Consider the following 23,523-nt stretch of genomic DNA (forward strand, 5'->3'; position numbering starts at 1 on the left):
GAAGGGGGGGGCGGGGGGGGGAGGGGGAGGAGGGGGGTGGAGTGGGTGAGGAGGGGCACAGTCCAGGGGGCAGTGTAGTATGATACTCGGGGTGAAGAGGGAGGGGGGAGCAGGCACGGATTCGGCCAACTCCGCCTGTACCACTCGACGCACGACGATACCGAACGATCACAAACCTCACAACTTCACAGCTTCATTTTGGCAACCAGCATGTGAACGAGGCGTGAGTAGCGCCAAGTCTCGCCCTTGATACGCTTGAGCCGGAGGCCGTGCAGATCCATTTTCGGGATACGGCAGATCTCGAGCTCAAAGCGGACGGGAGACTGGGCATCGTCGGGAGGGAGCTCGGCTGGTGCGTCGGCAGCATTGGCTGAGTCTGCATGGCAGTCGATGCGGTAGGCGGTGCGCGAGTAGCGGATGCCGGCTTCGTCGAGGACGCGGAGGACCTCATCGAGGATGTCGTCTGCGGGCTTGTTCGAGGTTGTTGAGACCGAGAAGATGCCGCGGACGGTGCGGATGCGCGACTTGCGCGAGCCCGACGGCGAGCGCGAGGTCGAGGTCGATGCCGAGCCGGCCGACGAGACCGAGGCCCGCCGGCGGGCGCGCTCGCGGACGCGCGCCAGCATTGGCGAGAGCGCCGAGTCAGACGACTGGCCGAGGACGTCGACGGTGATCGAGTCTTGGTCGCCATTGAGGTTGGCCATCGACGCCCCGTGCGGCTGCGAGGACCGAGCCGAGATGAGCGACGAGTCGGAATCGCCGCGGGGTGACTTTTTCATAAACGCCTGTCGCGACGCTTCGACCCGGTCGATGCGAGACATAGCGCCCTCGCGCTTGGCAAGCTGGATCGAGGCCATGGCGGCGGCCGACGAAAAGTTGGGCAGCGACGACGCGAGCTCTGGCGCCGGTGCGGCCTGCCGCGCGCGCCGCGCGTTGACCTTGGCCGCCAGCGATCGGGCCGGCGACGAGCCGGACGGAGACAGTTCGCCTGTTCCGGCCCGCTGGCGAGAGCGGTGCCGGCTCCGGCTCGACTTTTTCTTGGGCGACGTCGGCGTTGTCGGCGACGTCGGCGAGAGCGGAGAAAGTGGTGAGGTTGTCGACGACGATGGCGAGGTAGGCGAGCGCGGCGAGACGACACGCGAGCGCGACGACGACGAGACCGTCGATGAGCGCTTGCGGGTCCCGCCAGACCGCGGCGAGGCGCGGGGGTGGCGACCGCCGGCCGCCGAGGTGGCGGCAGCGGCAGCTGCAGCGGCCTTGCTCATTGTCGACGCCAGCGGCGACGAGACGCGCGGACGGTGGCTCTTATGCGGAGAGGCGAGCGGCGACGACGGAGTCGTCACGGTGGTCTTGCGGACACGGAGCATGGGGACGACGTCCGATGCCTCGCTGGTGGCGGCGCCGTTGGTGGCGGCGACCATGGCACGAAAGTCGGCCGGTGAGGCCTTCTTCCGCTGGGCAAGGAGAAAGTATGTCGTTGTCGCCTGGTTGCGCATGCCTTCGGTGAGGCCGGCACGAAGCTCGGGCTCGGGAAACCCAAACGAGTCACAGAGGGCGATGAGCTCGGGATCGGGCTCACCAGCAAGGCGGTCGAGCGGCGACGAGGCGAGGACGCCAGCGCGCATGGCGGTGCTCGCATTCTCGACAATCCACGGATGCTGCATGATGCCCTCGATGGTGATGCGCTTGGAAGGGTCCACCACAAGCATGCGTGCAATGAGATCGCGGATGGGTGGCGACATCGACCGCGGGCACTTGTACTTGCCGGCCATGACCTTGCGGTAGAGCGCCGAGACGTTTTCATCGTCAAAAGGAAGGTAGCCCGCAATGAGGGCGTAGAGGATGACACCCATGGACCAAATGTCGACGCGCTTGCCGTCGTAAGCCTCGCCGACCACCATCTCGGGCGGCGCGTACGCCGGTGAGCCGCAAAACGTGTTCAACAGCGCGCCGTCTTGAAAGGTGTTGGCAAAGCCAAAGTCGATGATCTTGATGTGCGACTTGTCATCGAGCAGCAGATTCTCCGGCTTGAGGTCGCGGTGGATGATCGAGTTGCAATGGCAGTAGTGGACCGCAGAGAGCATTTCCAGGAAAAACTTGAGTGCCTTGCTCTCCTTGACCTTGCCATGCGTCACAATGTAATCAAAGAGCTCGCCGCCAGTGGCGTACTCCATGACCAAGTAGATGTGCCCGGGCGTGTCGAGAACCTCATACAGCTGTACAATGTTCGGATGCCGAAGCAGCTGCAGGATTCGGATCTCGCGCGTCACTCGCTCGAGCTCCTTCTCGGTGATCTTGTCCTTGTGCAGCACTTTGATGGCGACCTGGGAATAATAGGAAAAAAGCAATGTGGATGTGAGTCAGTCCAATTTGCGCTTGGCACGCGTAAAGCGCCGACGGCCGCTCATTCGGCGCTGTTGAGCGCCACGTGCCAGGGGTCCAGGCACGGCGGCCGTGGCCAAAGACGACGGCCGCATTGGCCTACAAGCAGCAGTAGAGGACAAAAGGTCACATCTCCACCTCGTCCGCCTGTCACTGCCGCCCTGCACCTCTTCTATCTCCCTGACAACCTGCAAAGAAGTGGGGAGGGGGGGGGGGGGCGGCGAGTGGGCAGCAAGCCACACAAATTGTCCGACGTACCGTCTCTCCCGTCAGGGTGTGGGTTGCCGAAAGGACCTTCCCGAACGAGCCCTCACCGAGCGTCTTGCCCAGCTTATAGTTCCCCACAAAGGTGCCACGCTGCGACCGCGGGGACGACGGCGGCGGGTGTTCTGACCGCTGCCGCGGCTCGGCGTCGAGAGCGAGCGACAGGCTCGACGCCATGATGAGAGGTGACGACCCTCTCCCTCCTCTTGCTGCCGAGCGGGTGTGGCCACCGGCCCGCAAGCCGGCGAACGTTTGCCGGAAGCTTGACTAATTGGGTCTCGGTTTTTTTCGCTTGGCAGGGAAAGACTCCGATGATAAAATTTTGTGGTGGTGGAGAATGCCCCGGGGCGAGAGAGGGTGGAGGGGAGGGCTACGATCCCACCCGCCAGCCGTGTCGACTACCTTTGGGCCTGCCTCTACCGACGACGGCTTCCAACCCCAAGCTCCGCTTCACCCTCACCCTCCGCCACCCGCCTCACTCTGGCATTGTCGCCTTCCCCCCCTCTGTACTCCTCCCCACACACCCTCTCTGGCCATGTTCCGCAACGCCCTAGCGACGCGGACGTTCAGCACGGCGGCGGCGGCGTCGCGTCGGCTGCAGCTGCCGTCGGTGGCGGCGCTCGCTGCCCGCAACGGGTGGGACCTTGCTGCGGTCCTGGACAATGTCGAGGGAACCGGCCACCACGGGACGGTGACCAAGGGCGATGTGTTGGCGTATACTGCTGCTGGTGGCGCATTTCCCGCGGCGAGCGTGTCCGCCAGCCCCAGCGAGGCCGCGGGTGCGAGCTCGGGCGCGGCCGCTGCCGGCTCCTCGCTGGAGCTGTTCTTTGCCTCGCGTGATGTGGGGCTTGCCACGGGCTTCCGTGTTGTCGACACACCGGCCAAGGCGCTGCCAGAGGCCGACCGGCACGCCGACGTGGCTGTGAGCGGCGCGCAGGCTGCGCATGCCGCGGCAGCGGTGGCGGCCAAGGCTGCCGCGCCGACCGTCTACGCCACCGCCGCACCCGACGTGCAGCCGGTCGCCGACCTGCTGGGCCTAGACCTGCCGACGCTGCTTGCCGGCGCCGAGACCGGCGCGCCGCTGCCGCCGCGACTGGCGCGGCTGCTGGTGGTTGCCGCTGCTCAAGCGCTCCGCTCGCACCCGGCGCTCAACGCACACTGGGACGACGCGGCCGGCGCGCCGGTCACATGCCGCGACGTCAACGTCCTCTTTCATCATGTCGCTGACCCGCACGGTCCGGTCCGTGTCTCATCGGCCCTCATTCCCAAGGCGCAAGCTGCGCCGCTGGCCACCGTCGACCGCATCGTCGACGACGCTGCGCCGTCAGCCGAGATGCCGACCTTTGCCATCGCCTCGCTCACCCCGCTCCCGGTGACGTCGGCCCTACTCTCGGTCCCGCCGCCGGCCGTCGCCGTCCTCTCGCTCGGCACGCTCACGGCGTCGGTCGAGCCGGCAAAGGACCCGACTTCGGGGGCGCTCGCCCTCCGCCGCCGCGATTCTGTCCAGCTGGCCATCACCGCCGACGCCCGCGCCGTCGATGCTGCCGAGCTCAACGCGTTCCTCGACACCCTCACCCGTGCCCTTGCCAACCCCATCCAGCTCCTGATGTGAGGCTTGGCGTAGTCTGTCCTCAACGGCACGGTCGTTCGAGCGCGCTATCGTGCGCCTCGCGGTGACCGCAAGCATAAAAGCTGCTCAGCCTGAGCCGGCCGTCGCGCCGCCGATACCCTTGGCTGGGGTGCGCGAGTTGATGGGCTTTTGACAACGCACAAGATGTAGACGCCGGCCTGGATGCCGACTGTAAACTCCCCAAACTCAGACCCCATGCCGGGACAAAGTAGCAGTCCGCGTCTCTGCGCATCACGCAACTCCACGACCACCACTTCTCCGCATCTACAGCCATGTCGACGACCAAGCCCAAGCTGACGTACTTTCCGCATGCCGGTCGCGCCGGCGCCATCCGCGACGTGCTGGCCGACGGAGGCGTCGAATTTGACGACATCCGCATCCCATTTCCAGAGTTTGCCGAGCTCAAGCCGTCGCTTCCCTACGGCTCCTTGCCCGTCCTCGAGATCGACGGCACCGACTACGCCCAGTCGAACGCCATCCTCCGCTACGCCGGCAAGCTGACCGGAGCCTACCCGGAGGACCCGGTCGCCGCCCTCATGGTCGACGAGCTGCTCGACGCTACGGAGGACATCGTCAACATGCTCGCACCGTCGATGCGCGAGAGCGACGAGGAGAAGAAGCTCGCCATGCGCGCCGTCCTCATGGCCGGCCCGCTGCCGACGGCGCTCGCGCTTCTGGAGAAGCGCATCGCCCGCAACACCGCGTCGGTGTACGCTGTTGGCGCCGCCAAGACCGTCGCCGACTACAAGATGAAGCTCCTGGTTGCTCTCCTCACCTCGGGCAATGTCGATGGCGTGCCCACGGACGTCATCAACGCCGACTCGCACCCAGCTACCACTGCCCTTGTCGCCGCTATGTCCTCGTAAATCGCTGCAAGCGCAAGCGCAAGCCCCGTCACCATACCATATCCCCCGCTCAGCGCGACCCTGCGACCTAACTCTGTGACTTGCGCATGCGCCGTGACACACACACGTCGGCCAACCACCGCACCCAGCCCCCGCACCCTCATCGCACTCCACCCCTCTTCCCAACAACTGCAACATGTCCACTAGCAAGCTCAAGCTGACGTACTTCCCCTTCCCCGGCCGCGCCGGCGCCATCCGTGATGTCCTCAACGACAACGGTGTCGAGTTTGAGGACTTCCACGTCGCCTTTGCCGATTTTCCGGCCCTCAAGCCGTCGCTGCCGTACGGCGCCATGCCCGTCCTCGAGATCGACGGCACCGACTACGCTCAGTCGAACGCCATCCTCCGCTACGCCGGCAAGCTGACCGGGGCCTACCCGGAGGACCCGGTCGCCGCCCTCATGGTCGACGAGCTCCTCGATGCTGCCGAGGACGTCATCGGCCTGCTCACGCCGTCGATGAAGGAAAAGGACGAGGAGAAGAAGCTCGCCATGCGCGCTGCCCTCATGGCCGGCCCGCTTCCAGACCTGCTTGCCCTTGTTGAGAAGCGCGTGGCCCGCAACACCGAGTCCGACTTTGCTGTCGGTGCTGCCAAGACTGTGGCCGACTACAAGCTCAAGTACCTGGTTGGCTTTGCCACCTCGGGCAACATCGATGGCGTGCCCAAGGACGTCATCAACGCCGAGTCGCACCCGGCTCTCACCGCCCTCGTTGCCGCCATGTCCTCCTTACGATGCACTCCCCTGTGCCTGACCCCATGCATGGCCCCAAAGAAAACACCTGATTTTGCCCCGCTGCCCCACTTACCTCTGTGACGGCGACGCACGGCCGTTGCCACCACAACACGCCCCTCGCCACCACTTTCCAAACAGCCTCCCCCCCCCCCCCCCCACCACCACCACCACCACACGTACATACATACACATACATACATACATGTCTGCCGCCGACGACGCCCTCGCAGACCTCCTCACCGAGCTGAACGAGTCGGCAACCACGGCGGCGGTGGCGGTGGCGCCGGGCGTGCCACGGGCGCCGGCCACCCCGTCCACGCCACGCCGGCACGCCTCCGACGAAGACTCGTACACTTACTCGGGCTCGGGCTCGGGCTCGGGCTCGGGCTACGGCTCGGGCTCGGGCTACGGCTCAGACTCGGACTCGGGCCACGGTTCAGACTCGGGCTCGCGGCCATCACGCTCGCCGCTCGCGGCCCACGCCGCTTCGAACGTCTCGCTCGACGAGGATCGCGCGCTCCAGCTGCTGGTGGAGGAGATGGCCACGCTCGGCTCGGACGAGCCATCGTCGCCGGCTACCTTTTTTCCGCTTCACGACGACGACGCAGCAGGCTCAGACTCGGGCTCTGCCGCCGCCCTTCCAAACAAGAAGCGGTCTGCCGCCGCCCTCGCGGCCTCGCTCGTCCTCGACGATGCTTCCGTCGTCGCTCCGCACGCTGCTGCAGGCGCCGCTCCCAAGACCCAGGCCGACCTCGACTTTGAGCGGCTGGTGGCCGGAGAGGGCCCGATGGCCAACGCGTCCAGCGCATTGGCCAAGCACGCCGCCTTGGCGTCCAACGCAGAGGCTGCCGCCGAGGAGCGGACCCGCGCCATGACTCAGGTCTCCCGCTTTGAGGCCATGCTCACGTCGTCGTTTGAGTCGCTTGAGGAGCTCCTTGACGACGTCCGCAGATCAAGCTCCAAGCCGTCGTCGTCGCTCCGCAAGGAGGCGCTCTCGATGGCCCGCCGCTCCAACCGCAGGTTCTCGGTCACCACCCCGTCGACCGTCCCGGCTCGTGTCACCGCCGAGAGCGAGCTCGATGGTGGGCGGAGCTCCGACTCGATCACGCCGGCCGACCACTCGCGGCTCCGGAAGGAGCTCGACCGCACCCCGCTCTGGGACGACTACACCGTGCCCGAGTACCTCACCAGTGAGTACGATCCCGATACTCGCCGCAACGTCCTTGTCGCTGGTTCGCTCAACGGCATCATCCACTGGATCTCCGACTATGCCTCCCGAAACGATGCCGAGCGCTACCGCTTCTTTATGGCGTACCAGTCGCTGATGACCCCGGCTGCGCTTGTGCAGAAGCTCCACGAGAAGTTCCACACTCCGCACGCTGAGCTACCGCCGTACCCGCTCTTCTCTTCGCTCTTTAACGACATGGTCTCGCTGCAAAAGGAGAACGTCCTCCGCACCCTGCTCTTCTGGCTCCGTGTCCGTTTTGACCAGGACTTTCTGGCCAAGAAAGAGCTCAAACCCGTTACCGCACTCGTCACCGATGTCCTCGCCGACGCCGGCTCGGACGGCGCCGGCCCGGCAGGTGTCGCCTCGCCGCCGGCAGCCAACGGCAAAGGCGGTGCAGAGACACCGCCGCCGCCTGTCCGGAGCCCTGCCGAGCGGGTTGTCGATGCTGCGCAGGACATTCGCGCGCTCCTCCGCTCCAAGCGCTCGTCGCGGAAAAAGTCGCTCCTCCCCTCATCGGTCGGCCTCTCGCAGACCGGCATGTCGCTTGTCTTTACCGAGCTCGACTCGGCCGAGCTCGCCGAGCAGATGACGCTCCGCGAGATCGAGCTCTGGGGCGCCCTCAACGTCGATGAGTTCCACGGCCTGCCGTGGATGAAGCCTGAGACCGTCCACCTCTGCCCAAACATCATCAACATCATCGAGCACTTCAACTCGCAAACATCGTGGCTCACCGCCGTCGTTGTCCGCGAGTCGCGCAAGGCCGGCCGCAACGCCGCCATTTCCAAGATTGTCGCCCTCGGCGAGCACTTTGTCGAGCTCCGCAACTACAACGGCGTCATGACCTGCCTCGCCGCGCTCAACGGCGCGCCCGTCCAGCGACTCAAGCGGACGTGGAAGTCAACAAGTCGCAAGGCCAGAAAGGCGCTCGCCACCCTCAACGAGACCATGGACATGTCGTCCAACTTTAAGCGCTACCGCGCCGCCCTCACCGCCGCACCCAAGGACGTCGGCATCATTCCCTACTTTGGCATTGTCCTCTCCGACTTGTGCATGATCGAGGAGGGCAACGCACGCGACGCCGCAGACGCCCCGCCCGGCATCTACAACTACCAGCGCGTCCGCCTCATTGGCAAGGTCCTCAACCAGGTCTATGAGCTCAAGAAGAGTCACGCCCTCTACTCGATCACAAAGAACTCGCCTCTCCTCACCTTCATTATCAACAAGGAGAACGAGGACCTCACCGACGACCACCTGTACCAGCTCTCCATCGCCGCCGAAAACGACTCTGGCCGTCGCTCGCGCAACTTGACGGCGGCGAGCGGCGAAGACGACGACGTCGGCGCGTGACCACGCTAAAGAAAGTATGCCTTGCCTCTACCACCGGTGCGTCCTCTGCAGCTCAACTACTGCGCGATCCCGATCGCGATGCCGAAGCAGAAGCCGAGCTAACGGCAGCCTCCATCGCGCCGCCGCCCGCACCATCGTCGCCGCCGCCAAGGTGCGACGCGTCGGTGTAGGTAAAGCCGGCAAACACGTCCTGGTCAACAGTGGCCAGGAGTGACGGCCCGCCGGCCGACGGCGTGTACGCCGACGTCTGTGGATCGTGTTGGTCAAAGTGCGAGACGTCGAGCTCGGTAGCGAGTCGTGGGACGTGCACCGGGGTGTACGCCTTGTTGTACACGGCGCCAAAGTCAAGGTCGGCAAAGAAGGGATGAGCTCGGATCGGCGCTGCGTCAGTCGGCCCGCTGCCAAGCCGCTCCTCCGGCTCAACCACCAGGAGCTTGGCGATGAGATCGCGAGCCGGGCGCGACCGCAGCTTGTCGGGAATGACCAGCTTGCCACGCATGATGCGCTTGAACATCCGCGTCTTGTCAACGGCCTCGTAGAACGGCGGAAGGCCGAGGAACATCTCGTAGACAAGCGTGCCAAACGACCACCAGTCGACCGCCCGGTTGTACTTGCGCCCTCGAAGGACCTCGGGCGCGAGGTACTCGGGTGTCCCGCACAGCGTCCCAGTCCGGCCGGTCGGGTCCGTCTCCTCCTTGGAGAGGCCAAAGTCTGCCAGGCGGATGTGTCCGTCCTTGTCAAGCAACACGTTTTCGGGCTTGAGGTCGCGGTAGATGATCCCGAGCGAGTGCAGATGCTCCAGCGCGAGCACCATCTCGGCCGCGTACAGCCGGACCTGCTCCTCAGGCAGCCGGCGCTTGCGCTGCAGGAGCGTGAAAAGCTCGCCGCCAGGCACGTACTCGAGGACAAAGAAGAGCTTGGATGGCGACTGGAAGGCGTAGTACATGCGGACGATGAACGGATGGTCGACCTTGAGCAGGATGTTGCGCTCGCCGAGCGTGTGCTCCACCTCGTCGCGCTCGACAATGTCTTTCTTCGACAGCACCTTCATGGCAAACACTTCGCCCGTCGCCTCCAATCGGACCAGGTAGACCTTGGCAAACGCGCCCTTGCCGAGCATCTGCAGCAGCGCAAAGTCGTCCTTGTCCACGCTGCTCGGCCGCCCGCCAGGTGCCGCCGTGAACGACGGCGGCGTGTACCCGCACCCGCCGCGCCCTCCATTCGCGCCGCTCCCGTCGCCGTGCACAGTTGCCGCCGCCCCGGCATGCCCAGGCCACCCCGTCCCGCCGCTTCCGCCCCCCGCCTCACCGCCGAGCACGCCGTACGTCTGTCCGCGTCGCGCCCGGAGGCACAGCACCACCGCCACCACCGCCACCGCCACCGCCGCCACCCCGAGCAGCACGCACAGCAGCACAAGCTCTGTTGCCATGGAAAAGGAAAGAGCTGGGAGGTGTGAAGTGGGGGGGGGGGAGGTCGGTGAAGGGGGAGGGGGGGGGGGAGGGGAGGTCGGGGGGCCGGGGAACATGCGTGTGCGGTGTGTGCGACGGAGCGGCTGGCGGTCGGCGGTTGGCGGTTCGTGGCGGTCCGTCGGCACGTTTACCACAACAACGATGGTGATGAGCTTGGGATGGAGAGAAAGGGAAGGGAGGGGAGAGGACAGAGTCAAGCCATGCACAGGTCAAGCAGGTGAGGCAGGTCAGATACGAGTGCGGCCCGGGTCAAGCACCGATCAGGCCGACGACGAGGCGGCGGCGGCCGGAACGGCCTCGGCAGCAGCATCGGCCGAGTACGGGCGGAGGGCCGGGCGGACGTAGTCGGGGCCCTCGTGGATCTCCTTGCCGAGCTTGTGGAATGAGTCGACCTGGATGATGCGCTCGCGGGCAGCCTCGACCTCGTCGACGAGGGCCTGCTCCGAGTCGGTGAGGGCGCGGCCGGTCTTGCGGACGTCGCGGTAGATGTCATCGACGCGAACAGCCTTGTCGAGCATGCGGTTGAGGAGCGAGACCTGGTCATCCTCCGAGTCCCAGTCGACAAACATGTTCTTGGAGAGGAGCTGGCGGACAGGGGTGTCGTGCGTGATGAGCGACGAGACGGCGGCGACCTGCTTGTCCGACGGGCGCTTGTACGGCTTGCCGAAGGGGAAGGTCAGGGCGCGCATGGCCCAGCCGAGCGGCCGCATGGGGAAGTTGCGGGCAACCTCGGTGAGTGCCTCCTGGAACTCAAAGAGCAGCTGGTCCATGGCGTGCTCGAGGATGACCTCGCCGCCCTCGACCCGGTTCTGCTTGTGGTACCAGAGCGTGGCGTGGGCGAGGTAGATGGTGGAGAAGGCGTCGGCCATGCGGCCCGAGACAAATTCCTTGCGCTTGAGGGCGCCGCCGAGAGCGAGCGTGAGGTCGGCGGCAATGGCAAAGTTGGAGACGGCCTTGCCCAGCTGCGACTCGTAGTACGAGGTCAGGTTCGACTTGGACCGGCTGCGCGTGACGTTGGCGAGGAGCGAGCCAAAGGTGTTGGTCACACCGTGCTTGACAAGCGAGAGCAGCGCCGACTTGAAGCCCTCGGGGTCGTTACCGTGGTTGACCGACTGAATGAGCGGGAGCATGTGCGGGTGCGCACGCACCACGCCCGAGCCGTAGATGATGAGCGACCGGCCGAGGATAGACGCACCCTCGACGGTCCGTCCGACGTGCGCGGCCTTGACCGCCGTGTCGAACGAGAGCCCGGCCTTGGGCCCGGCAATGAGGCCCTTGCCGGCGAGGACGTTCATGGCGTCCGAGAGCGCCGCAAAGGCCCGCTCCGTCGACTCGTACTTCATCACCGCAGAGAGGACCGACGGCTTCTCACCATTCTCCAGAACAGAGTCAATGAACGTCTGCCCGGCCTTGAGTGTGTACGCCGTCGACGCGATGCGCGCCAGCGGCTCCTTCACGCCCTCAAGCTCCGCAACAGGGACCTTGAACTGCTTGCGGAGCCGCGCGTATGCGCCCACCACATTGGCCGCGTACGTCGACGCCGCAACGGAGCCGCCCACCAGCGAGACCGACCGGCCGATCGAGAGCTGCGCCATGAGCATGGCCCAGCCCGAGCCGACACGCTCCGGCCCGCCCATCATCATGTCCAGCGGGATGAAGACCTCCTCGCCCTGGACAGTCCCGTTCATAAACGCAAGGCCCATCGGGTCGTGCCGCGGACCCATCTCGAGACCCGGGTGCGACCGCGGGAGGAGCGCCACAGAAATGCCCTCCTTGGCCCCGTTGATGCCAGTGAGCAGGCCGTCCGGGTCGGTGACGTCGATGGCGAGGCCGACAAGCGAGGCCACCGGCGCGAGCGTGATGTACCGCTTCGAAAATGATGCCACAATGCCGAGCTTGCCGTCGCGCTCCACCACAACGCCGCGGTCGCGCATCGTTGCCGCGTCCGAGCCCGACGTCGGGCCAGTGAGGCCAAAGCACGGGATGTCGACACCCTTGGCCAGGCGCGGCAGGTAGAAGTCCTTCTGCTCCTGAGTGCCAAAGTGCTGCAGCAGCTCGGCCGGGCCGAGCGAGTTGGGCACCATGACCGAGACCGCTCCGGCCGCCGATCGCGTCGCAATGCGCTCGATGATGAGCGCGTGCGCGTGCTGCGAAAAGCCGAGCCCGCCAAACTCGGGCGAGATGCAGAGGCCCATGAAGCCCTTCGACCGAATGTAGTTCCACACCTCCACAGGCAGGTCCTTGTCTTCGTTGACCTGGTAGTCGTCGATCATCTTGCACAGCGTGTTGACCTCGTTGTCCATAAACGACTGTTCCGCAGCCGTCAGCTTGACCTCACGGTACGTCGTATCCACGTCAAACGCCTTGGTATCGCCAGCATACACCGCCTGGTCAAACCCGACCGTGCCGGCCTCCAGCGCATCACGCTCCGTCTCGGAGATCTTCGGCGTCACCTTCTTGGCCACCTTGTACGCGTAGTTGAAGATGGTCCGGGCGCCTGTGCGGGGGATCGTGGCAAGGTGACGAGGGGTGAGGCGGTGGAGGGGGCACGGGGGAAGGAGGGGGGGGGGGACCACAGCAGGGAGAGGGAGGGGGGGGGAAGCGAGAGAGAGAGAGACCAGAGCGGGAGGGAGGGAGGGGAAGGGCGTCGCTATCCGAAGCGTGCTGTTGGGACAAGGGCAAGAAGGCGCAGCGCAGCGGGTGCGGCGGCTGACGCGTCGGCGGGTAGGCAGGTCGTCAGCCGGGCCGAGCTGAGGATGACGGGGACGGGCATGGTAGCGAGGGGAGGGATGGAACTGGGGCAGACATACCGAGGCCGGTAGGGGCAGTGGCAAGGAGGGTGCGCGAGGTGGCAGCCGTGGCCACGGCGCGCGCCATGGCCGTAGAGGCAGCGTAGCGGATGGAGAACATGTCGAGCAGTGTGCTCACTTTGCCACTCAAACGTCGGTGTGTGGCTAAAATTGCCAAATGGTGGTGCCTCGCAGGAGGGGGGGGGGGGGGGGAGTGGAAGAGGTGAAAGTGCAGGGTGGTGCTGCCGTGGACGGGGGGAGCCCAGATCGATGGCTCACAGTTGCGATCATGAGCACCATGCGAGACCAAATGTCGAAGATGCGGCGGCAGCGAGTGTACTGCACCCGTGCATCAGCATCGCTACCGTCATCGTCATCGTCATCATCGTCATCTCAATCGCAGCCCGCCATCAATGTGTTTGTAACTGTGTTTCGTCCGCGCCGTTGGCTGTCTGTGGCGGGCATGCCGAGCGATCAACGAATCTCATCTCAAAAGTCAAACTTTCGCACTCTGCCACACAGCTCGCCATCATGCAAACGACGGCAAGCGACAGGACGGGGCACATCGAGGCTGCGGGTGACTATAAGACGGTGGGGCGGGACAGAGGCGCGTGGACCCGCAAGGTGATGGGCCCGGCGTCGCCGCTGCGAGAGCTCAACGGGCGGCCGCCGGCGGCCGCGTCACGGAAGCGCAAGCGGCCGGCCAACGGTTGCGGCGAGAGTGAGGCTGCGGAGAACCGGGTGCGTGCGCGGGCCAAGACCGAGCCGCCGCGAGAGTATCGCTGCACCTACGCCCAGTGCTCGTTTGCGTACACGGGAGACATTTCACTGTTGTACAAACACGTCGTCTCGTGCCATGCCGAAGGGCCGGGCCTCTACACCGGCAACCTCGCCGGGGTGAGCAGCACGACGAGCGTGCTCGACAAGTTGCGCGGCGCGGGCAAGTCGCGGGGTGGTGCAAGCGGAGGCCTGCCGTCGCCCGTCGACCGCATCAAGGCCGAGGCCCAGCGCGGGCTCTCGCCGGCGCGCGACACCCGTGCGTGCGCCCGGCGGTCGTGGATGACCCGGACGCGGGCGGCCGGCCGCGGCAAGTCCAAGCTCCGCAGAAGCGAGTGTGAGGGCAACCGGTTCATTACCAACGACCAGCTGTAACCTGGGTCATGCCGCGTTCTGCACAAGGAGCGGCGGGTAGGCACGCGAGTGCACGGCCTTGCGGCGTGCGCTCTTCGGCCTCACCCACCGCCAGTACGCCAGCGCGAGCATGGCGGCAATGTTGACAACGACAAAGCCGAGGCCGACGCCAAAGACGACCCAGAACCCGCGGGTCACTTCTTCACAGTACGACGTCTCGCCGTTGAACGCTGCAGCGTCACCAAAACACACCCTCACGTCGGCCGAGACATGGTCCCGCTTGGCAAGATGCGGCAGGTGCTCGAGGCAGTGCTGCTCGTCGAGCGCGCCCATCGAGGTGAGGGCAAAGAGCGAGCAGTCGGTAAACTTCTGAGAGCATCGAGTGCAGAGCCACGGGCCCTGAAAGGTGGTAAAGCCCGAGCCGGTCATGGTCGGATACGCGGCCGGGAGGACGGCAAAGACAAAGACAAAGGCGACAAAGGCGATCCACACGCTCAGAGGCCCCACCCAGCGCAGGCGCGACCGCGAACACCACGACCCGCCGGCGCCGGCGCCGCCACCACTTCCGCGCCCGCTCTGGAGCTCCAGCGGGCGCGCCCCCAGTAGCGAGCTCGCGCCGGTCGTCGACTTGAACGCATACAGGTCGAGCGCGCCCGGCAGGTTGACGTGCAGGTAGTGGCCGTCGTGGACGACGTAGCAGCCAAAGACAAATGCTGGGTTGGCCGACGACGAGAGGTAGACGTGCCACGGCGCGCCGTAGAACTGGTGCAGCGCATCGCGAAAGTTGTGCGCTGCATCTGACGAGACCGAGGTGGCCATCTCGAGGGCGAGCGACACAATGTGGGTGGTCTCGGTCTCCGGCAGCGTCGTCTTGCGGATGTCGAGGCCGGCCACGCCGGCGATGCGGTCGAGCGGAAGTCGCGGCGGCGTCCGGCTCGCCGGGCGCTCCATGGTCACGGGTGGGGCCTGGTACAGCTGGTAGTTGACGCCGTCGAGGTTGAAGAACAGCATGGTGCCCTTGGTGTACTGGAACCGCGAGGTCATCTTCCGCCGCGTTGCCGTTGCCAGCCATGTCCCGCCACGGCTGGCCTTGAGCGCCGTCACGATCGCCCTGCACCGATGGGTAAAGTTGCGTGGGTGCTCTGCCGCCGCCACCCGCACCACTTCGGTCGCCGCTGTCACCTCGTCGGCCGCCATGTCCGTCTGGTGGACCCGCAGTGCAGCCATAGCGGGTGTATGTGTGTGGGGGGGAATGGTGTGGTGTGGTGTGTGGTGTGTGTGTTTGTGTGTGTGTGGTGGTGGAGTGTAAAGTGGTGGTGTGTGTGTCTGTGTGTGTCTGTGTGTATGTGTGTGTGTGTGTGTGGCAGGGAGAGGCGGTGGGGGTGGCATGCGCCAGCAGCTTATTAGCTTGCATGCACCACCTGCCGCTCGGTTGCTGCCATGGCATCCACCCTGCCACCGCTACCCCACGATCTGTCCCTCAAGCTGCTGTTTGGGGAAATTAGCTTTCGCTGGGAGCTTGTGCGGTTGTACATCCATCGGCCCATGTGCGGAGCTGGGCCTCGTACACCTCATCAGGCTGGACAGAGGGACGGCAAGCGCGGACACGGGCAAGCGCATCGTCGTAGCCGAGCCCGAGTGCGCGCATTACGTAGCTGACGACGATGGCTCCAGATCGGTTGACGCCACGGAGGCAGTGGACAAGGACGCGGCCGCCGCTGGCCCGGGCGCCGTCGATGAACCCATGCGCATCATCAAGCACTGCTGTAATGTCCTCGTCTGCTGCGTGGGTGAGCCCGATGACCCGCAACGCGTCCGCTCCGCCCGCCTCCACCAGATAACTCTCCACCTCATCAGGGTGGCACACGTCCTTGTCCATGCACAGAACGTGCGTGATACCAGCCTTGCGCAGTGCCATCACGTCGCTTGCCGCCCGGAACCCGCCAAGATGCACCTGTCCATGCCGCGAATCGTCCACCACCCCGTATCCCGCCGCGACACCCTCGCTCCCTTTGTCACCGTCCGACGCGCCGCCGCACGCCTCGGCTGAGCCTACCACCACCAGGTCAAATGCTATCTGCCCGGGGATGGTGAACATGGCCAATGTCGCGACGTGTGGGTCGGGCTCGGGCTCGATGCGGTGGCCGGCCGTGAAGCCTGGCGGCCACGGGGAGCAGACACCGATTTGGGGGGAAGGGGGAGTTCAGCTTGACCCGGCGTCATCCCGGCGTCAGTCACTCATACACCACAGACAGGCACCCACCCACGAACACCACCTCAGCCCTAACTAGCAACCTATCCATTGTCTCGACCATGTGTGCGGCATGCGCCCGCATGCTTCACTGCGTCTGAGAGCTGTGTGCCTGGCGTATGCCGTGACAAACCACACACGTCATCGCGGCGTCATCTCCCGTCATCACTGCGTGGCGCCAATTCGAGTCGCACTGATCTGATCCCCAGACGGTACGCTCTTGCCGCCCGCAGCATCACCCCTCTTCAAGACAAGACAGGACAGCCAAACAACAGTAGAACCATGCTTCGCAATCTGGGACAGAGCATCGTGCGGGCCGCCGGCGCAGGGCGGAATTGGACGTCGTCGGCGGTGTCGGCCAAGGTCGCCCAGCTGCCCGTCCTGCGGGCGACGGGCGGAACCGAGGTCAAGGCCGAGGAGGCACTGGCGGGCAAGACGGTGGTCGTCGGCGTCGTCGGAGCCTTTACCGGCGTCTGCACCTCGGAGCACGTGCCGGCCTACGCTCGCGCTGCTGAGGCGTTGAAGGCCAAGGGCGTCGACGGCGTTCGCGTGGTCTCGGTCAATGACCACCTCGTCATGGACGCCTGGGCAGAGTCGATGGGTCTCGCTGGTGAGGCCGGCAAGGCTGCAGGCATCGAGTTCCTCTCCGACCCGGACGCCTCGTTCACCTCGGCGCTCGATCTCTCTATCGACCTCTCGGGCGCCGGCCTCGGCACCCGCTCGCAGCGCTACGCCATGATCGTCGAGAACGGCCAGGTCAAGGACGTGTTCGTGGAGACCGTCCCGTCCGAGGTCTCTGTCTCGGGCGTCGACCACGTTCTCTCCAAGCTGTAAACTCCCACTTGAGCCACACAATGCTGGCCTCTTTGCCTCCCCATTTATCGATCTCGCACGCGCCGCCGCTACAGATGCTCGTCGGCGAGCGCCCGGACCTTGGCGGCAAACGACGGCGAGGTGATCGGCGAGTTGAGCTTGTAGAATGGGTTAAGCGCCATCTTCATGTACAAATCGTAGACGCGGGTAAAGAAGGTTCGGATGCCGTCGTCGTTGCGCGCATCATGGAGGATGAGGAACCGGATGTTGCCGGCCGTGACAAAGGCCGAGACCTCCCACTCCTCAAACTTGTCGACCTTGCGAAGGAACATGTTCTGCGTCCGCCACATCTCCTCATCCACAACGTCCAGCGCCGAAAACAGCACAAAGTGCGTCAGTACGTCCTTCTGATCCGCCTACACCTCGTCCACCTTGCCTCGGTCAGTCGCGCATGATCGTCGCCCCCCCCCCCTCCCTCCACTCCCCCCTCTTCTTATTCCCCATCCTCTCGACATACCTTGTCCATACCCGACGAGAGGCCGACCGAAGCCAGCGATGCGGCCTTGCCGTTGTTAATCACCTGGTTCTCAAACAGCAGCGTGTCGTCCGAGCCCACCATGACGAAGAACGAGTTCATGGCTCGCCTTGCTCAAGGAGTCAGCCACAGCCACAGCCACAGACACAGACAAAGTCACAGACACAGACACGGACACGGAGACAGACACAGATACGCGCACGCACACACGCCCCGCCTGGCTCTCTCTCTCTTTCTCTCTTTCTCTCTTTCTCTCTTCGGCGCAACTCGAAAGAGAGTCGAGTGCGTCGTCGTCGTCGCCGTGGCTGGCCCTGGCCTTGCCTCCGCCTCCGGCAGCACGGTATCCGGCCACGGTACTGCCTTGCCCGTCCATGGCCACTGTGAGTCATCTGATAAGGCTGCTGGGAAAAGAGTGTTTGTTGCACGAGAGGCGGCCTGGTTCACATCGCGGCGGTCTCGCGGGCATAGACCCGGACAAGGTGCAGCGGACCGATGGTCATGGTCTTCCACGTGTCGTGGGCGGTCCAAGGTGCGCGATGCGGCGCCCATACGAGGCGGGTGGCGGCGAGGAGGAGGCCATGGAACGGGAGGAGAAGCCAGAAGAAGAACGGCCACAAAGCATAGAGCGTCCACGCGGCGAGATGCCCGACCCGGGTCTTGCCGGCGAGCCGGAACGAGAGCAAATGGACAACAAAGACCATGGCGAGCGAAAAGTACGCCACCGAGGCGGAGCGGGCGCCGGCGACGACGCCGGCAGCAGTCGGCGGAGCCATCAGCGTGCCAGACGACGGGCCAGGCGCGCGACGCGGCGCCCTGCCGCTACCGGCACGGGTCGCTGCAACCCGCTCGACCATCCAGCTCTGGATGATGGAGAGAACCTGGCCAAACTGGTCGTCGTTGTGCAGCTCGTGCTTGCCCTTGGCCAGGATGTGGGCAGCAGCTGCGCCGTCGGGGACAAGCGAGGCAAACTCGACCGAGGCCGTCGGGTCGGTGATGACGTCGTCTTCGCCGTGGAGGACAATCATCGGATAGGCAAAGTCCGGCGCGGCGTCCATGGCGGCGTCGGCGGCCGAGAGCATCTCGTGGGCAAAGCGGACGGTCATGAACGGCAGGGTGAGGCGGTCGTTGACCACCTTGTCAACCTCGGCCGACCGCGAGGTGAGCGAGCACGGATCAATGTTTGAGCCGACGAGGAACTCGCCAAAGAGCGGCTTGGCAAGGCCGAGTAGGACCTTCTTCCACGCCGGCAGCGGGATCTTCGAATGCAGCCGAAGCATGGGCGAGGTGGCGATGAGGCCGGCCAGCGGGAGGCGCGGATACGTCTGCAGGTAGCGGATGCACAGCAGACCACCCATCGAGTGCCCGTAGAGGAAGCACGGCAGACCCTCGTACGCCCGCTCGTGGATGACCCGCAGATCCTCCACCAGCCAGTCAAACTGCCCGTCGGCGCGCGGGCCACCAGACATGCCATGCCCGCGCAAGTCGAGCGCATGCACCACCGCCCCGCCCGCCACAAGCGCCTTGGCCACATGCGCAAACCGGCCTGAGTGTTCGCCAAAGCCGTGGACGAGGACCACCGTCGCCACACGGGCCGCAGAAGGCGCCGGTGAGAACCGCCGGTACAGCAGCAGCAGCCCGTCGTGGCTCTCCACGTACTCCTCCACATCCACCTCCAGCCGGTTGATCGTCGCATACGACGTCGTGTACGACGGCATGGTCCGTCCTTGTGCTCCTGATGCCATACCTGTGTCTGTATGTGAATCTGTGTGTGTGTGTGTGTGTCCTGACGACCTGACGACCTGACGACCTGACGACCTGACGATCTGACGAACTGATGACTCGGCGAACGAGTGGCTGCGACGAGTGTTACGACTGGTTCGAGGCGCTACCACTCGCAGCCGCTGGCACCCTACTTGGTCAAGAGCTCCGATGGCATCGACTCAGTCGGCTCGTGAGAAGCGGGAAGTCATTCACCACCCTTTTGATGACGATGCGCGAATACGACGACGGCCAGCGCGCTCTGGGCGCCCAACTACTACCTTGATCTCGCGTCAACGCGGAGCCTTGGGCTACAGCTCGTGTACACGCAGGTCACCGTGCCAATCACCACATTGTGCTGGCACAGAGGGTCAGACCGTATAGCCAGTGGAGCGACGGCTCGGTTGGCAGCCGAGAATGTTGCATCATGGGAGCTGTACATCGATAGCTGGTCCATAATTATGCCTGCCCGCCACTGCGGATGCTCGCCAGCGCAGCAAAGACATCGGCCCGGGTGGTGAGCTTGGCTCGGCTCTGCCCGCTCGCACTGCCGGCAGCAATCTCCATCGCATCGAGCGCCTTCCAGTCAGCGTACGTCGTGACCCATTCGTCGACAAGAGCAGGATCGAGACCGGCGAGCGCAGCAAGGTCCGGGGCCGGTCGTGCTACCCCCGCCTCCTTGGCTGCGAGATCGCTCACGACTGCGTCGGCAGTCTCGACCGCGTCGTTGAGCGTGGCGACAATGACGCCGCGCGGCCCGCGCTTGACCCATCCAGCGGCGTAGAGGCTGTCCTCACCGACAACTCGCCCGGCGACATTTGGCACGACGCCGCGGACTTCGTCAAACGGCGCGCCCGGAAGCGGGACCGACCGATACCCAATCGAAGTAACGACGAGCGACGCGGGAATGACCGCGCTTGCCCCGGCCACCGCCCGCGACGCGTTCGGATCGTTCGGATCACGTTCCATGAGCTGGACCTTGACGCCGGCGACGCCGCTCCCGGTCTCATCGGCCACAAACCCAATAGGCTGGGTGTAGAACGCCATGGTGAACGCCTTGGCGCTCGCCGCTGCCACAGGTTCGTTCAGCCCGGACCCGTGCCCGTGCTCAAAGGCGGAGGCCAGGAGCTTGAACACCCGCGTTCGCACCCGATCGCCGGCCAGCGCCTTGGCCACGCTCACGTGCTTGGGTGACCACTCGTCGGCGTGCGCTACACCGCGTGCATGGACGCTCAGTCCCGACAACTTAGTCATCTCCCGGAGCTCCTTGGTGGTGCATGCCGCGTGCTGCGGCCCGCGTCGCCCTATCGCGGTCACCTTGCCGAGGCTCTGATACGCCGCCGCCAGCACATCGCCGACCGACCGTGGCATGTCGGTTGCCCTTAGTGCCTCGGGCGGCGATACCAGCATTCGCGCCACGTCCAGCGCCACGTTGCCGTGTCCGATCACCGCCACGCTGGCGTCGTCTACGTTGGCCACCCGCGCCCGCACCAGGCCCTCCATGTCGGCCGCGCCCAGCGCTCCGTTGTACCACTCGACAAACGCCCGCGCAGGCACAATACCCTCCAGATCCGCGCCGTCCACGCCGTCCAAGCTCTTCTCGGCCTCGGCGCCGTAGGCCAGGACGACGGCATCGTACGCCTCGCGCAGATCGCCCAGCGCTACCCGCGGCTGCGGCACGCCATCAGCCTCGCCCAGGCCGGACTTGCCCACACCCACATTCCCCATAAACCGGAACCGGTCGGAGAACCGGTCGGCCATGGCGTCAAAGGTGGTCGTCACCAGCTTGACCTCGGGATGGTCTGGTGCCACTCCGTTGCGGACGAGGCCAAACGGGAGCGGTGACGCGTCGAGCACGTCCACACTCACACCGGGCGCACCCTCCAACACATACTTGGCCGTGTACAGACCCGACGGCCCGGCTCCAACCACACATACCCGCGCGCCTCCTGCTACGCTCCCCTGCGACCGCACCCCTGCCATGCCCACGCTCTGCATCCACCGCAGGCCCCGCATCATCGTTCCACTGCTGGACAAAGTTGAGTCGGGTCGAGTCGACTGGTGCCAACTTCCCCCATCGCTTTTCCATTTTGCCTGTTGCAGGGCAACACGAACGGCTCGACCCTATTGCCTGGCAACCAGGCCACAAAACAACACGCGATCTTGCGGCATCCCGACATGGATATCACTCCCCATCACACTGCAAGACCCTCACTGGACTACATTACATGGCGGCTGTTTGCCCGGACACCTCGGCGCTCCAAGCATCAGAGTTTCGGCTCCGCCGCAGGCTGGGAGCCCTCGCCGAGGCCTCAGGCGATCACACCTCCCTCATCACGCTGCTGCTGCCGGGAAAGACGCAGGTGGCGCAGGTGGCGAGCATGCTCAAGGGCGAGGCGGCCAAGGCGGTCAACATCAAGTCGCGCGTCAACCGCCACTCGGTCCTCGCCGCCCTCACCGCCGCTCAATCGCAGCTCGCCCGCTACGCCTCGCGCGGCCTGCCCGACCATGGCCTGGCGCTGTTTGTCGGCCGCGACCGCGGTGGCAAGATGCTGAGCGAGGTCATTGTCCCCCACCACCCCATCCGCCGCAAGCGCTACCACTGCGGCCCGCGGTTCGAGGTCGGCGACCTTGTCCGCGACCTCGAGGCCCATGACGCCATCGGGTTCATCATCGTCGACGGCAAGTCGACCCTCTTTGCCCGCGTCGCCGGCTCGACCGCCACCGAGCTTCTTCACTTTCGCATCCAGCTGCCGCGAAAGCATGGTCGCGGCGGCCAGTCTGCGCCGCGCTTTGCCCGCCTCCGCGAAGAGGCCCGCCACAACTACGTCCGCAAGATCGCCGAGGAGGCAGCCCGCCTCTTCCTCGGCGCCGATCACGCACCGAACATTGCCGGCCTCGTCCTCGCCGGCTCGGCCGACCTCAAGTCGGTTGTCTCGTCGTCAGCCCTCCTCGACCCGCGCCTTGCTGCCATCGTCATCGGCACTCTCGACGTCGCATACGGAGGACGCAACGGCCTGCGCCAGGCCATCGCGGACGCTGCGCCGCTTCTCGGCTCGGCCCGCATCGCCGCCCAGCGCGCAATCCTCGGCTCGCTCCTTGAGGCTATCGCGCTAGACACCAACACCTACGCCCTCGGCCCGCAGGACGTTCTCGCTGCCCTCGACATGGGCGCCGTCGACCAGCTCGTGGTCTGGGACAAGCTCTCCGCCGTCCGGCGCGAGTACGCGCCCGCATCTGACGCCACCGGCGACCTACCCACCGCCGCTCACATAGTCCTCGTCGCCGACCCGGTCTCGCGTCGCATCCCCCCGCCGCCGCCCGGCTACGACCTCGTCGCCGAGTCGCCTCTCGTCGACTGGCTCGCTCAGCACTACCTTGACTTTGGCGCCACCATCCACTTTGTCTCGGACGCCACCAGCGAAGGATCTCAGCTGGCGCGTGGCCTCGGCGGCGTGGCGGCAGTCCTCCGATACTCGGTCGACTGGGCCGCCATCGACGGCTTTGCCGACGACGACGCCAGCGACGACGACTTGTGGGACGACGACAACGACAGCAACAGCAACAGCGGCAGCGATACCGACTCTGCCAACGCCGACCTCGATCCGTTTGCCACCTTCATGTAAAGGGTGCGCGACTCAAGCCGAGAAGAACCTGTCCCCACCATCCCGATCCCGGCCAGGAGCGAGCGTCCATCGTGTGTGGCCGTGTGAGTGTGTGTGGCAGGAGTGCGGGGCTGTCCCCTCCCCCTCTCTCTCTCTCTCCCCTCCTCCCCCTCACATACACCAGCATGAGAAAGATGACTAGCACGTTCCACACCGCCACCAGACCACGGAGGGTGCGCAGGGCGGCAAGGACGTTGCCCAGCTTGGCCACAACCGAGCTGCTGTCGTCGGCCACCTCACCAAAGTCGGCGGCGGCAGACGGCGCCCGCTTGAGCTTGTACTTGAGCACAGCACCGGCATTGACCACCAGCGTCACCGCAAGCACCAGGTCCGACAGCCGGAACAGTCCCATCATCCTGCCTGTCTGCTCCTCTCCCGGGTATTGGCGATAGTCAGGTGTCCGGGCCGGCCAAGGCGATAGAGGCGCCAACCCCCCCCTCCCTTCCCCCTCCCCCTCCCCCTCCCCTCCGTCCCTCCCTCCGTCCCTCCGTCCCTCCGTCCCTCTCCTCGCCCCTCGCTGACTCGTCCTTCTACTACCCTCCCCCCCCCCTCCCGATCTACCACTGCACACCCTCTCTCTCCCCTCTGCCGCCCTCCATTACACCCGATTCCCCCTTCGCACT

At 65.5% G+C, this 23,523-nt stretch overlaps 13 protein-coding genes across 13 annotated transcripts; 5 read left to right on the forward strand and 8 right to left on the reverse strand.

Annotated features, from left to right (window-relative positions):
* Positions 1-177: 177 nt before the first annotated feature.
* AMSG_06011 (CAMK/CAMKL/AMPK protein kinase) lies at positions 178-2,828 on the reverse strand. The gene is made up of 2 exons (XM_013902072.1): positions 2,641-2,828; positions 178-2,324 (listed from the first exon to the last, which is right to left on the reverse strand). Exons 1-2 carry the CDS (start codon positions 2,821-2,823, stop codon positions 186-188), a joined length of 2,322 nt encoding a protein of 773 aa, XP_013757526.1. The 5' UTR covers positions 2,824-2,828; the 3' UTR covers positions 178-185.
* A 353-nt stretch (positions 2,829-3,181) lies between these two features.
* AMSG_06012 (uncharacterized protein) lies at positions 3,182-4,258 on the forward strand (the record flags this gene model as incomplete). Its single annotated transcript, XM_013902073.1, has 1 exon — positions 3,182-4,258. The coding sequence occupies one exon, from the start codon at positions 3,182-3,184 to the stop codon at positions 4,256-4,258; it is 1,077 nt and encodes a 358-aa protein (XP_013757527.1).
* Positions 4,259-4,548: 290 nt separating this feature from the next.
* On the forward strand, positions 4,549-5,142 carry AMSG_06013 (glutathione S-transferase 2; the record flags this gene model as incomplete). The annotated part of the gene is made up of 1 exon (XM_013902074.1): positions 4,549-5,142. The coding sequence occupies one exon, from the start codon at positions 4,549-4,551 to the stop codon at positions 5,140-5,142; it is 594 nt and encodes a 197-aa protein (XP_013757528.1).
* Positions 5,143-5,317: 175 nt separating this feature from the next.
* On the forward strand, positions 5,318-8,505 carry AMSG_06014 (Ralgps2 protein; the record flags this gene model as incomplete). The annotated part of the gene is made up of 2 exons (XM_013902075.1): positions 5,318-5,890; positions 6,159-8,505. The coding sequence occupies 2 exons, from the start codon at positions 5,318-5,320 to the stop codon at positions 8,487-8,489; spliced, it is 2,904 nt and encodes a 967-aa protein (XP_013757529.1). The 3' UTR covers positions 8,490-8,505.
* Positions 8,506-8,541: 36 nt separating this feature from the next.
* AMSG_06015 (AGC protein kinase) lies at positions 8,542-9,918 on the reverse strand (the record flags this gene model as incomplete). Its single annotated transcript, XM_013902076.1, has 2 exons — positions 8,542-9,704; positions 9,798-9,918. The coding sequence occupies 2 exons, from the start codon at positions 9,916-9,918 to the stop codon at positions 8,542-8,544; spliced, it is 1,284 nt and encodes a 427-aa protein (XP_013757530.1).
* Positions 9,919-10,066: 148 nt separating this feature from the next.
* Positions 10,067-12,876, reverse strand: AMSG_06016 (acyl-CoA dehydrogenase domain-containing protein). Its single transcript, XM_013902077.1, has 2 exons — positions 12,769-12,876; positions 10,067-12,455 (listed from the first exon to the last, which is right to left on the reverse strand). The coding sequence occupies exons 1-2, from the start codon at positions 12,866-12,868 to the stop codon at positions 10,219-10,221; spliced, it is 2,337 nt and encodes a 778-aa protein (XP_013757531.1). The 5' UTR covers positions 12,869-12,876; the 3' UTR covers positions 10,067-10,218.
* Positions 12,877-13,278: 402 nt separating this feature from the next.
* On the forward strand, positions 13,279-13,899 carry AMSG_06017 (uncharacterized protein; the record flags this gene model as incomplete). The annotated part of the gene is made up of 2 exons (XM_013902078.1): positions 13,279-13,324; positions 13,355-13,899. The coding sequence occupies 2 exons, from the start codon at positions 13,279-13,281 to the stop codon at positions 13,897-13,899; spliced, it is 591 nt and encodes a 196-aa protein (XP_013757532.1).
* A 6-nt stretch (positions 13,900-13,905) lies between these two features.
* Positions 13,906-16,101, reverse strand: AMSG_11932 (uncharacterized protein; the record flags this gene model as incomplete). The annotated part of the gene is made up of 3 exons (XM_013902158.1): positions 13,906-15,081; positions 15,449-16,035; positions 16,092-16,101. 3 exons carry the CDS (start codon positions 16,099-16,101, stop codon positions 13,906-13,908), a joined length of 1,773 nt encoding a protein of 590 aa, XP_013757612.1.
* Positions 16,102-16,411: 310 nt separating this feature from the next.
* Positions 16,412-16,963, forward strand: AMSG_06020 (redoxin domain-containing protein; the record flags this gene model as incomplete). Its single annotated transcript, XM_013902079.1, has 1 exon — positions 16,412-16,963. One exon carries the CDS (start codon positions 16,412-16,414, stop codon positions 16,961-16,963), a length of 552 nt encoding a protein of 183 aa, XP_013757533.1.
* Positions 16,964-16,987: 24 nt separating this feature from the next.
* On the reverse strand, positions 16,988-17,755 carry AMSG_06021 (trafficking protein particle complex subunit 2). The gene is made up of 2 exons (XM_013902080.1): positions 17,460-17,755; positions 16,988-17,358 (listed from the first exon to the last, which is right to left on the reverse strand). The coding sequence occupies exons 1-2, from the start codon at positions 17,577-17,579 to the stop codon at positions 17,032-17,034; spliced, it is 447 nt and encodes a 148-aa protein (XP_013757534.1). The 5' UTR covers positions 17,580-17,755; the 3' UTR covers positions 16,988-17,031.
* A 162-nt stretch (positions 17,756-17,917) lies between these two features.
* Positions 17,918-19,219, reverse strand: AMSG_06022 (lysophospholipase L2; the record flags this gene model as incomplete). Its single annotated transcript, XM_013902081.1, has 1 exon — positions 17,918-19,219. One exon carries the CDS (start codon positions 19,217-19,219, stop codon positions 17,918-17,920), a length of 1,302 nt encoding a protein of 433 aa, XP_013757535.1.
* Positions 19,220-19,694: 475 nt separating this feature from the next.
* AMSG_06023 (NADPH:adrenodoxin oxidoreductase) lies at positions 19,695-21,324 on the reverse strand (the record flags this gene model as incomplete). Its single annotated transcript, XM_013902082.1, has 2 exons — positions 19,695-21,157; positions 21,225-21,324. The coding sequence occupies 2 exons, from the start codon at positions 21,322-21,324 to the stop codon at positions 19,695-19,697; spliced, it is 1,563 nt and encodes a 520-aa protein (XP_013757536.1).
* A 707-nt stretch (positions 21,325-22,031) lies between these two features.
* Positions 22,032-23,287, reverse strand: AMSG_06025 (uncharacterized protein). The gene is made up of 2 exons (XM_013902083.1): positions 23,020-23,287; positions 22,032-22,889 (listed from the first exon to the last, which is right to left on the reverse strand). The coding sequence occupies exons 1-2, from the start codon at positions 23,253-23,255 to the stop codon at positions 22,874-22,876; spliced, it is 252 nt and encodes an 83-aa protein (XP_013757537.1). The 5' UTR covers positions 23,256-23,287; the 3' UTR covers positions 22,032-22,873.
* Between the last annotated feature and the right edge of the window lie 236 nt (positions 23,288-23,523).

The sequence above is a fragment of the Thecamonas trahens genome (genome assembly GCF_000142905.1).
Source record: "Thecamonas trahens ATCC 50062 unplaced genomic scaffold supercont1.25, whole genome shotgun sequence".
In the NCBI taxonomy this organism is placed as follows: Eukaryota; order Apusomonadida; family Apusomonadidae; genus Thecamonas; species Thecamonas trahens.